The following is a 12,794-nucleotide window of genomic DNA, read 5'->3' as shown; positions in this document are numbered from 1 at the left end:
ATGATATTGCATGTCTGTGAGTTGTTTTAGATTTATGCCTGTCATATCTCTCTTATCCGTGCACTAAGTATCTATAACTACTATGTTTGGACAGTATACTGAGCGCACTACCGGGCCGAGAGCCGCAGCGAGCGCGCAGCGTGATCGTCGACCTGCTGCGCCGGCAACCCAGCGCCTACGCCTGGATGGCCCTCGCCGACGACTGGCTCATGGTATAAGAACAAACATTCGGTATAACCTGTCTGCGGTTTCCTGAATGCGCGGCCGGGCCAGGAGTTGTAGGGATGCAGGGTATTCGGTACAGTTTATACAGTCAGCTATACAGATCTAATTACTTACTCAAATTTTGGATCCCGGAGTTCTTGCCTAACTTTATGTCACATGACGTCGATAGGTACGTACGGTCACAAACTTTAATTGTTGATCCATTTATGGTTCAAGCTAAATTGGTTAATAATACTAAAGGTATGGTATGGTAATGTCCAATGTAAAACCTTAAATGGCTCAACAATTAAAGTTCAGGGCTGAACTAAGGACACGGTATGATAATTACTTACAGCAGGCGTGGCTCACTCCGCGATTTCGTCGCTTTGCTACAGGTAGCTAAAAGTCCATCCGTTCGACCCCAATTTTAGGGTTTGCCATAAGCCGCGCGTGGCGCTGTCGCCGCCTAGCGGCCATATCTGTGCTGATCGTGACAGACGCGTTTTGTTAGAGAGTGAGTCTTCTGTACCTTCTGTACTATTACAGTGAAACCTGGTTAAGTGGGACCTGGATAAGTGAGAAACCTCTATAGCTGGGACTCATGGTGCGGTCCCGACACTTTAGCACTGAATTACCTCTGTTACTGAGAAAAAGCGAACCTCTATAACTGGGATTCGTTGTTGTGATTTTATAGTCACATTTACCTCTATAATTGAGACAGAGAGTGTATTTTACCTCTTTTACTGAGACTATGTTTAGAAGATTACATTTTCCTAATTGTTTTTTAGAATTTTATAGGGAATTGACTTCTGTATCTGAGATAACGTCAATCTATGACCTCTCTAACTTGGACTTCATTGAACAATTTCCGTATTCTTACTAACTCTTAGTCTATCCACAAATTCCGCATTTGCCTAATTGTGTCTAAACAACTTCAAGTTTGATTTAGTTAATTTATGTAAGTAGTTAAAACTATCGAAACGAAAGCTGAGATATTGATAAGTAACACAAAAAAATAAATTTTAATTTATTAAATTTCTAATACGCAATGAAGTCCGTATCAAATTTAATTTAATTTTGAAATATCTATCCTTTGGAGAACCATTAAAATAAATTCAAAGGAATATTTAAACAGACTTAAAAAATATTTAGGGACAAGGATTATTTTGCCTTATTTATTTTTAAAGATAATTACCAAATACCTTATTAACCACCTCTATAACTGAAATATACTCTATTCTCACCTCTATTAATGGAACCCTCTGTAAATGAGACAGAAATTTATTTGTACCTGGCTAACTGGGAGCCTGTGTAAGTTGAAAACCTCTTTAAGTGAGACAAATTTGCTCGTCCCTTGAGATCCCACTTATCCAGGTTTCACTGTATTTATTCTGTGCTTACAGCGCCAAGTGGCGGCTGGGAAGCTCGCCGGCGCCGGCGACGCAGACGCCGAAGTAGCGATGTCGGCGTGCGCGGCGGCCTGCGCCGAGCAGGCGCTGCGGTGGGACCGCCGCTGTGCGCGCGCCTGGGCGCTGCTCGCACAGCTCGCCAAGCCCAAGGCTCGCCGAGCCCACTGCAAGGCTATGGCTACTTTTGTGAGTGCCAATAATAACATCAAACATCAACATTTATTCAGCAAATAGGCCACAAGGGCACTTTTACACGTCAACATTGAATTTACATAAAAGCAAAAATAATAACATCAACAATTTTATTAAATAAAACTAACAATTCAATCTAACGTATTACAATTACTAAGAGATGTATATGGTCTCTTAATGTCGAATTACATACAAAATACAGATAACTGTACATAAAGATGTTTTACACAACGCGAGGACGAGGACGTGGTTTTTTTATTCCCAGGCCCAAACCTAGCTGCAGTGTTATGGACACTTGTGCGATTGCGAGTAAAGTAGCCTTCTTTTAGGTAGCAATTCTCGTGGGTAGACTATACGATCTTGTGCTGACTTTTAGACAAATTTTGTCTATTTGATGCCGCACTAGCGGGCATGAGATATAATAGTTAAGTTATTTGACTGTTGACATCTGTTAAATAATATGAAGGTGCGTTGTCGAAGCGTGTACTTGAGGAAGTCCACGCGCTTCACATATAGCTTATAGCATAGCCGAATGTCTGCTTTAGGAGTTATACGGATTGGTTAGACAGTTCACGGTAACTTAAAATGAACAAAAAAAATGTTGTTTTTACCACAGTTTGGCTACAAATGGGGTGACGAGAACTGTGAGTTGTCCGGAGAACAGCAGTCCCTGTGCCACGTGCTCGGCTCTGCGCTCCAGGAGTGTCACTGCAACCTCTGCGAGACCACTCACAAACCTGACTGCGCTCATTTAGAATGTGAATGTGTTAAATCTCTGCTTCTCTAACACTGTTACTCCTTATTTAGTACCTATGCACTTAATGTGTCTGAACATTTTAATAAAATATTTCGTCCATGCTTTATGTTTTAACAATTCTACGGTACATCTTGTTTCCCGAGTAATGCTATGAAATATAATTTTCACCAATCCTGAAAGCCAGATTCCATTTTTGAACCACTCGCTACGCTCTTGGAATCTTTCGCTTGTTCGGGTAGCACGAGGGGTTAAAAAACAAACAACTCTATTACTCCTTAAAATAAAATTTTAATGCCAAAGACGTCCACAGACACGCACGGTTGCAGTTAAATAACAGTTAACCTCGACACACGTTTACAATGGCGTGTTATATATATGTATACATAATAGCGTTCAAAGAGTTATAAGAACCGCTGTTCTAGAGTCTGGCTACTGAAATTTTACTTAAATGTTTGGCGGGAAATTCAAAAAATCTTGGGCTGGTCACACTTTGTGTAGTAGGAGTTATAGTTTTAATACTAGAAAATATTTTTGATTTTCACACGCAAGGTACCTAATACGGCCCCGACACTATCATGGATACTGACATTACTTTGACGGAATGACGTTTTTAGTGATAGTGTAGGGAGTGTCATGAAGGAATGACGGCAAGTAATTAAGTTTATTTTAATAATTTCCGTCAGTATTGGAGTTATGTCAAAGTAATGATACTCGAAATGACATTATACTGACAGTGAATTGGTTAGAATTATGGAATCAGAAATGACAGAAAGAATGATGGACGATAATGAAGTTATTAAACATTTTTAATATTTTTGAAGAAATGTCGAAATAATGACATTATACTGATAGTGAGTGGAGCGCATCACTCTAATCCCTCATTCCGTCATTTAAAGTACTTTAGAAGAAGGTTTTATACTAACAAGAGTCATTACTGGCATTTAAATCAATAAGTGAAGTATACCTACTCTAGTCTTATCATTGCTCTAAAGTTTATTTTCACTTGACTCTTAAGAAAAAAGGAAAACATGCAGAATACGATGCACAAAGAAAATCTCTGTCCCTTTCTAAAAGTTTCCATACATGAAATAAAAATTAAAAACCTTTTATTTTATGTTGTTTACAACAATTTAATTATATTTTTACCGGGAAACGCGAAAATCTAAATTTAGTTATATCTGCCTCTTTATCGTTCGAATATGCAAAAGTGAGGATGATGATGATGAAAAGTGATAGAGGGGTTAGATAACGAAATTTCGTGTTTCGCGGTAGACCCCAGATTGTGATGGATTGTAGTAGTGGCGCCCCCTACGCAGAGTTTCGAGTAATATTCCCTATTCAGGGAAATATAATAATATTACGCAGTACTCTGCGTAGGGGGCGCCTCTAGCACATACTGAGGGCTTACCGCGTAATTTCGTTTTCTGCCTCTTTATCACTCTTGCGTATTCGAGCGTTAGAGACTGATAACGAAATTTCGATTTTCGCATTTCGAAGTAGACCCTCTGAATTTGCTAGTGGACCCTACGCCGACTTTTGCGTAATATTCCCTTTTGCGTTTTATTTCGTGCATGGAGTTCAATATATTTTTTAAAATATGGTCAACATCCCTATTTTGTATATTCTGTATATGGCCTTATATAATAACATGTTGTAAGTATGCATCTATCCTATAAGTAAACTCTCTGGTTTATGGCATTATGTATTTATAAACGCGTTACTGGCCTGAATTAGCTATGAATAGTTTTGATCTTCTCGTTTTGGTCTTTATCTCTCATTTTGACTTATGTATTTGTAAGAAGGATAAAACATATTAAGTAAAACAGGCCTGTAAAGCTTAAAAAGTTTTATGACTAATTGAGAATGAATAGTTAGTGTTTATGGTTGAATGTTCCATATAAGACTATCCCTTTCGAACTTGCTTTATGACGGACTCTTTTTTTATACCTCCTTACTTCGAACCCCCACAGATATTGTTTTTACTAAACGTCAAGTCAACCGCAGAAACCCCGACTAGTTTTAATCAGCAAAATCCTAACCACTTTTTTAATAATTAATATAATTATGTACAAGTATTAGTATTTCGGATACCCCAAAAACCTGTGTCTTAAAGTGGGCTATAATGGTTTGTACAAAATAAAACGAGAGAACATGTACATTAAATTACAATGAAACAATACAATAAATTGAATATAAAACAATCCAGTACTTACGGTGCACGGAAATCTCAACGCTACGACTACATATATTTCGTCGGCTAGAAGACTGGTGTCAACTAACAAACAAGTTGTTGTGTTGCTGTTTGCGAGCGAGAAAATTCGAATATTGGCGGGAACTTTTAAATTTTAGCAGTGTTTTAAGCTGTTATTTTATATTTTAGCGCTTTGATTCACTTTACCGGATCCGAGACCGGATCCGGTGAATTTTGCCGGATCCGGTATCTTGAAAAATGTGCCGGATCCGGCCGGATTACCGGATCCGCCGGACCGGATTGCAATCCCTACATATCAGGTACCTTTTTTCTTAACCAAATACGTATACATTCTTACATAACAGAAGAATCCAGTAGGTACAGTCAGCGTCGTATAGTAGGTGGCATCCAAAGTATTCAAATAGTTCGGTACACCATATAATAGGTATGTATAGCGTACCGAACTATTTGAATAGGTACTTTGGATGCTACCTACTACATATATGATACTGATTGTACTTTAAAAATAGTTTGATTCCCGGTTCGTGGTAAGAATGAAAAAAAATATTTGGATACATTTTTTAACTACCAATCTTTCACACAGTCATGGCGCACGCACGCACCGAAAGGTTGAAACAAATAAATATTCTTTTTAATTAACTATTTCTTTTTCTGCATTTTTCTGGCTCATCGGGCATAGAGTTGCCACAGTACATAGTATAATTACGACAGGTTAGAAATATTTGAATCGATGATTGAATAATGTCTTGGTTTTGTGTTCTTCAAAACGTACACTACAACATAACTAAGAACGGTTAGGAAAATAATAACTTAAAATTCCCCGTGAAAGGTAATGATGAAAATACTGATAGAAATACTGATAAGTGTGTGGGGAGATTTAGGAATGTCATGACCTGAATGGACCAAACGCTGGAGCGTCATGAAATTTCATGTCATTGCTAATGATAGTGTCGGGGCCGCATAAGGAATATACGTTGAGGCGCACTCAAAGTCAGCTCACATAATTTCTAACACTATGTAAAGTACAGTCAATGATAAACACATATGTTAACACTTTCTCACCATATACCATTGTAACAAGGCGGAATATGAAATGTAGTATAAATAAGACCTCGCTCGATAATACCGTAATATTAATCCATCACCAAAAAAAATACATAAGTTCTATGCCAAATATGCTAAATACTAAGTATCAAAATATTTATAGAGCACCAACCTCCTAATTTGTTTACATTTGTTAATGAGTTGTAAACATTGCAGTTTTTCGTTATATGTATAACGCTACACGTCAACTTCGCACATTGTCGTAATTATTTACGAGCTTAAATAATAGTTTGCGAACCTCACTCAGTATAGACATTATTAATATTATATATATTTAAAATAAATAAAATAATATATCCCTTATAAACCGAAAACAATTTGAATGAATGACATAAATGCTATGCTATGCTATGTCATGCTAGTACATATGTATTTTATGTATTTTATTCGATAATATTATTTATGTATTTTATGAGTTGACATTACGTTAGTTTACTTTTTCTAAATATTACTGTACATCCCGTAAGTATGTCTATCTGACCTGACTGGAGTTTTCCTCTCATCTAATCGAAGGTTAGCTGGAAGAGATCCCTTATAGGGATAAGTTCGCCTTTGTACTTCCATTACTGTAATTATCACGCGTATTCGGGAAACGAGATAATCACAAGATCTAGAAACGATATAGAGATCAATTAGATTTACATTAGATATCGACTAGATGTGACTTGGATATCTAAGTCATAACTTGTCGAAATCGTTCAAGAGGGCCTCCAGGATCGCGGAAACGTCAAATTTGACATATTCTATCTTACAAATATCTTTAAATTATCCATATCGTAACTTGTTGAGGTCTAGTAGAGATCTAATACATTTTCAGAATCGAGCCGTTATTTGTGTAAACCTGTCTTGTGTACAATAAAGTGATTAGTTGATTACTACTACTACTACTATAAATTGACAACTGCCTTTTAGCTTTTTTTTAAATCATAGACAATTGGTGATACAACAACGAAATATCTGTCAACAATTTTTGGCTAGCCGGACTCTACCTTTAATATAATAACTTTTATAATTTACAGACATACAAATAGGTATCTTTGTTTTTTTTATTACCTATTCTCTATTTTTATAGAGGGTTTTAAAAATGCCACCCTCATAGTGGCTCTCTAATTAATCTATAACAGTCTAACTTTCACTACTTCGAATTTGTATGATATCCTTAATCATATTATAAAGAAGCCCAGCCTCTTCAGAGGCTGGACATACCAGTATGCTATTGACTCTGCCGATATCATAGCACCTGACATTAAGCAAACGACGCTGTGCAGCACCTCGGCGACATTCCATTAAAATATGAAACACGTCTTCAACTACTCCGCATAAATTATATTTGGGCGAGGCAACTTTACGCATCATATACGCATAGGTAGCTATATAAAGGAATGTGACAAGATCGCAATCTAAGAGCAACAATGAAATCCTGCCTGTCCATCCTACAGAAAGAGAACCATGGAGCAGGTATGTTTGATGTCTCAATTCACAACATTCAGTGTTGCTATTTTAGTGCAACAACGCAACTGCGGAACACCTCGATAAGGCGGCAGCAAAGAGGTATTTGTTTTTATTTATACTTTCCACCTAAGATGTTGTCGTATTGTAGTAAACATTGTCATAGACCTGGGATGACTGCATACCTATTGTCATCTAGCGTATTTAAAGAGACTGGGGAACGCAGGTTCATCATTCGATAAACGCTTTGCGTGCCTAAACTACTAATATATTATATAGATCCACTGTGTGGGCTCCAATACAGTAACCAAATCCACAGAAAAAAGTTACAGTTGTCAAAGGATAATGTACGAGTAAGTTTAAGATCAATTTATGACCCCGTATTTTTTTTAATTTACCTAGCAGCAATGTACTGCAAACAAAAAAAGAGACATAATATGACATGGCATTACGAGATACCTACGAGCTTTTTAATAGTATAACTATCAACAAACGTTGAAAGTGGTTGAAAGTTATACTTTAAAAAGCTCTTATCCCGTAACTTGTGTAACTTGTGTTGTACCTCTATTACATTTTTCTGTTTCTAAACTATAGTTCGTTTTTTTAGCATTAGAAATAAGGTAAATAATCTTGATGTGTCTTTTAATTGAAAAACACATTTTAAAAATAACTTACGGCAAATATGTAACAATGATGAATCTTCTGCTTTCAAAAGTGATAGTTACTGATTTTTAAAAAGCGTTTTTCAATTAAAAGACATTACAAGATCGCTTACCTTCTCTCAAGTTCTTTCTAATGCTAAAAAAAACGAACTATAGTAGTTCGCCCTGAACTGAGAACTCGCAGTTAACCAAAAATTATTATAGAGCGATTGACTTTGTTGCACCTACTTATAGCTGGTTTGTTAGTGCACGACACCTTGCACTTTGTGACTATGCGCTGAAACTTGGCACAGTTGATTCTTAACTGGTCTTGAGCAGAAACAGACCGGTAGACATCGAGAACCACGTCTCATTTAGTGGGGGGGAGGGGGGAAGTTCGACGCCGCCGCGCTTCACTTGGAGCAACATTGCTCTAAAACTATACCTATTACGGCATGTGATATATCATTTTCAGATAAATTAAGGATGAGGAATCTAGTTTTGGAACAAAAACAATGCACTTTCTAACAAAAAAAAAGCATAAAGTATAAAAGACTAAAAAACGTATTTTTGAATTTTTAATAATTACCAAATTTTTTTTTAAATGTAGCAGGAATCTGAAAACAAAAAATATAGTTGTAAAGCTACTCTTATTACGTTTAAGAAAATATATAGTTTATTATACAAAACTATTGATAAATGGGAGATAAAAAATAATATTAAGCGTGGGTCAATCAGTTCGCTGGTCAGAATGATCTCAATACAAAATATTATTAAGGTGGGAAAGTTACTTATAACTTGTTCTACAATCGTTTATTTTTTTTTAGTTTTTCATAAATAACTCGTAAACGGTAGCCCACAGCAAAAAAATATATTTTACGTAAATAATCTGTTTCAGATTACTTATAAAATAAGTGCTACTTTTTTTCGCTAGGATGAATATTTTAAAAAAAATTGAAGGGAGAAAATAAATGGTAAGGTCCCCTTTTTTAGTCATTCGTAAATAACTCGTAAACGATGGCCAATAGCACAAAAAATTTTATTACATGAATAATTTACATAAAATTTCCTAGAAAAAAGGTTATTTAAACTTTTTCGCTAGGGTCAATATTAAAAACGATATTAAAGAGAGAAAATAAATTCTAAGATCCTCTTTTTAAATATTGACCCTAGCGAAAAAGTTTGAATAACCTTTTTTGTAGGAAATTTTATGTAAATTATTCATGTAATAAAACATTTTTTGCTATTGGCCATCGTTTACGAGTTATTTACGGATTACTAAAAAAGGGGACCTAAGTATTTATTTTCTCCCTTCAATATTTTTTTTTAATATTGATGGTAGCGAAAAAAAGAAGCACTTATTTTATAAGAAATCTGAAACAGATTATTTACGTAAAAGATATTTTTTTGCTGTGGGCTACCGTTTACGAGTTATTTACGAAAAACAAGAAAAATAAACGATTGTAGAACAAATTATAAGTAACTTTCCCACATTCATAATATTTTGTATGAAGATCACTCTGACCCACGCTTAATATTATTTTTTATCTCCCATTTATCAACAGTCTTGTATAATAAACTATATATTTTATTAAACGTAATAAAAGTAGCTTTACGACTGTATTTTTTGTTTTCAGATTCCTGCTACACTTTAAAAAAAATCCTAATTATGATAAAATGATAAAATCAAAAATGCGTTTTTTAGTCTTTTCTACTTTATGCTTTTTTTTTGTTAGAAAGTGTATTGTTTTTGTTCCAAAACTAAATTCCTCGTCCTTAATTTATCCGAAAATGATATATTACATGCCCTAATAGGTATAGTTTTAGAGAAATATTGCTCCAAGTGAAGCGCGGCAGCGTCGAACTTCCCCCCTCCCCCCCCCCCCCCCCACTAAATGAGAGGTGGCTCTCAACGGCTCCCGGTCTGTTTCTGCTCAAGACCAGCTAACAATCAACTGTGCCAAGTTTCAGCGCATAGTCTCAAAGTGCAAGGTCCCCATACAACGGTGTGCAGTAACAAAGCAGCTATTAGACCGGGAGATAGTGACACATTTTACTGGGTCATTTGTACCAGTATGGCGGTTCGTCAGGGGTCTAAGCATGTAATGAAGGAAAGAAAATGCTATGACCATAGCGCTGGTACCGGCGGCCCAATCGCGTGGGCGTTAGTCGAACGTGTCGGATAAAATACGAGTGTCGAACGATTTGTTCCACAAATATCCTCGTATTTTCCGATAGTCCATAAAAAAGAAGTAGGCGGTAGCGTAATGCCATACTTCTCCGGTGTGACTTACAGCCCGCCATACTGAGGCGAACACGTTAATTAAAAAAAAACAATTCAACCATTTGTGCCAAGCTAATTTTTGCACAGGTGATTATCGTCGAGCAGCCATTCATGGACATCACCATGCCATACTTTTCGGATGGTTCCAAATGGCCGCCATACCGCCGCAAGGGAGTTAATTTTTTTTTTATTGCTAAACGATTTGTACCAGTATTGCATTTAAATTTTTGGAAAGTATTTGATAAAATGTGACCGTTATTATAATTGCCATACTTATAGTAGGGGGAAAAAGTGCTGCCATACTTGAAAAACTTATTTAATCGACACGTTTCAAAAATACGACTATGTATAGTAACAGCACCAGTCATGGGACATTTAAGAGGAAATTGGGAGTATTTATGATATTTCCCGTATACATGTAAATGGTCTACCGCTTAGCGTGTTAAAAGATGAAAGTCCTATCCGTCTTTCATGTTTTAGGCGTGTTGTATCAATGATACAGCAATTAGTTTCCACATATTTAACAAATTAAAACTATGCTTTTTTTCTCCAGTCATGGACACCAAAGCTCCAGTAATGGGCCCCCGGTAATGGACGTGGATCCAGTAATGGGCCACCTATAATGGACATTGCTCTATCAGTATAAAATATTGAAATGGGGAATAAGTTACGGCAAAAAAATAAATTTTTTGTATAAGCTTTTATCGCTGAATGTATTTTTCTTTCCAGAGCCAATTATTATTGTATTAGATCCATCGAGACAATTCTAATATACCCAAACACAATTAGTTAGGGTTTATTGCGATAAAGTTCCCATGGCCACCTCCTGTCTCCATCATCAGATGCCATCATCATCATCAGGTCCATGTTATCATAATATTGCATTATCATCCGATTTGCATACTTAATTACGTGCTTACACAAAATTTCAACTGAATCGGAAATCGAAAAGTGGCTCAAATTCAGCTACCAAGATTGGACCCACACTAACTAACAGGGCAAGTGAAATAAAAGTTTGGAAAAACAATATTAATTTATCCAAAGTCCGAGAATACCTCCCGATTGACATATTTCGTAACTACATTTTACTTCTGTATTGTTTAAACATGAAATTCTGGCATGGCAAGCATCATTCTGTCAATTGTCCCATCATAGGAGGTACGCAGTTTTACAGCTCCTATAATGGGATTGGGCCAAATACCACTATTTTTTTACATCTGTGGAGTCACAACATAGTGTGTTGTATACCTTATCTCATGGTAAATGCAATTAACAAAACACATTCTAGTTTTCATCAAGTATTAATTAATTGAAATTTAATAAATTAACTCACCTCTCTTAGCGAAGTTGTTAAGAATTCGTAGTGGTATTTTTTTTTTCAGTGACAAGACAACTTTTGGGTTGACGCCAATTTCTTAAAAAGCAACTAAATTTAATGAAACTTCAAACTGAAACAGCTCTAGGGCTCTTATTTATGATAATATACAGCCAGTGCTTATAAACTACTTTTAGATACTTATTTTAGAGGAATTATGTTTTTTTGTCCCATTACTGGTTCCACGTCCATTATAGGGTATACTACTATATACGTAAAATATTTTTTTACAGCATGGCATCATCATATTCTGTTTGTTTGGATACAATTATACCTAATAAAAATAATTCCAGATTATAACTACGGGGCGGACGACTGTGAGACTTAAGCCAAGACTTAAAACAAAAAACAATTTTTTGACGATTTGTACCAGTATGGCATTTGGATTTTTGGAAATTATATGATGCAATGTGACCATTATTATATTTGCCATACTTCTAATAGGGGGGAAAAGGGGCACCATACTTGAAATAAAAATAAAAAATTGTACACATTTGCCACCTCCTACAGGTATGGCATTATGAGATTTCCATTTATGATCACACAGAAAGTCTTGAAAAAAAATTTCAAGATGGTACAAATCGTTTTAGCAATAAAAAAAAAATTAACTCCCTTGCGGCGGTATGGCGGCCATTTGGAACCATCCGAAAAGTATGGCATGGTGATGTCCATGAATGGCTGCTCGACGATGATCACCTGTGCAAAAATTAGCTTGGCACAAATGGTTGAATTGTTTTTTTTTAATTAACGTATTCGCCTCAGTATGGCGGGCTGTAAGTCACACCGGAGAAGTATGGCATTACGCTACCGCCTACTTCTTTTTTATGGACTATCGGAAAATACGAGGATATTTGTGGTACAAATCGTTCGACACTCGTATTTTATCCGACACGTTCGACTAACGCCCACGCGATTGGGCCGCCGGTACCAGCGCTATGGTCATAGCATTTTCTTTCCTTCATTACATGCTTAGACCCCTGACGAACCGCCATACTGGTACAAATGACCCAGTAAAATGTGTCACTATCTCCCGGTCTATATTACGAGTAGTCACCTACTCGTATAGTGCGACATAAAATAGTAGAAAATAAATGAGGGCACCACTTTCTACGTAACTGTCACATTTTTGACGTAAAATGCTTACACATGGCAACAATTTAGTATGGA

At 36.2% G+C, this 12,794-nt stretch overlaps 2 protein-coding genes across 2 annotated transcripts in view; one reads left to right on the top strand and one right to left on the bottom strand.

The window, feature by feature from the left end:
- LOC134667616 (uncharacterized) overlaps window positions 1-2,636 on the top strand; it is a 33,781-nt gene extending 31,145 nt beyond the window's left edge. Inside the window, exons 17-19 of the mRNA XM_063525352.1 lie at window positions 95-212; window positions 1,608-1,799; window positions 2,422-2,636. Coding sequence (XP_063381422.1) covers window positions 95-212; window positions 1,608-1,799; window positions 2,422-2,592 — 481 coding nt within the window. The 3' untranslated portion in view covers window positions 2,593-2,636. The remainder of the gene's footprint in view (window positions 1-94; window positions 213-1,607; window positions 1,800-2,421) is intronic.
- Window positions 1-12,794, bottom strand: part of LOC134663736 (protein retinal degeneration B) — a 427,614-nt gene that overhangs the window by 309,817 nt on the left and 105,003 nt on the right. The window lies entirely within an intron of this gene.

This window comes from Cydia fagiglandana, chromosome 1, assembly GCF_963556715.1.
Source record: "Cydia fagiglandana chromosome 1, ilCydFagi1.1, whole genome shotgun sequence".
NCBI lineage: Eukaryota > Metazoa > Arthropoda > Insecta > Lepidoptera > Tortricidae > Cydia > Cydia fagiglandana.
The sequence above is the reverse complement of the archived record's forward strand: the minus strand, read 5'-3'. Positions and strand labels throughout refer to the sequence as shown.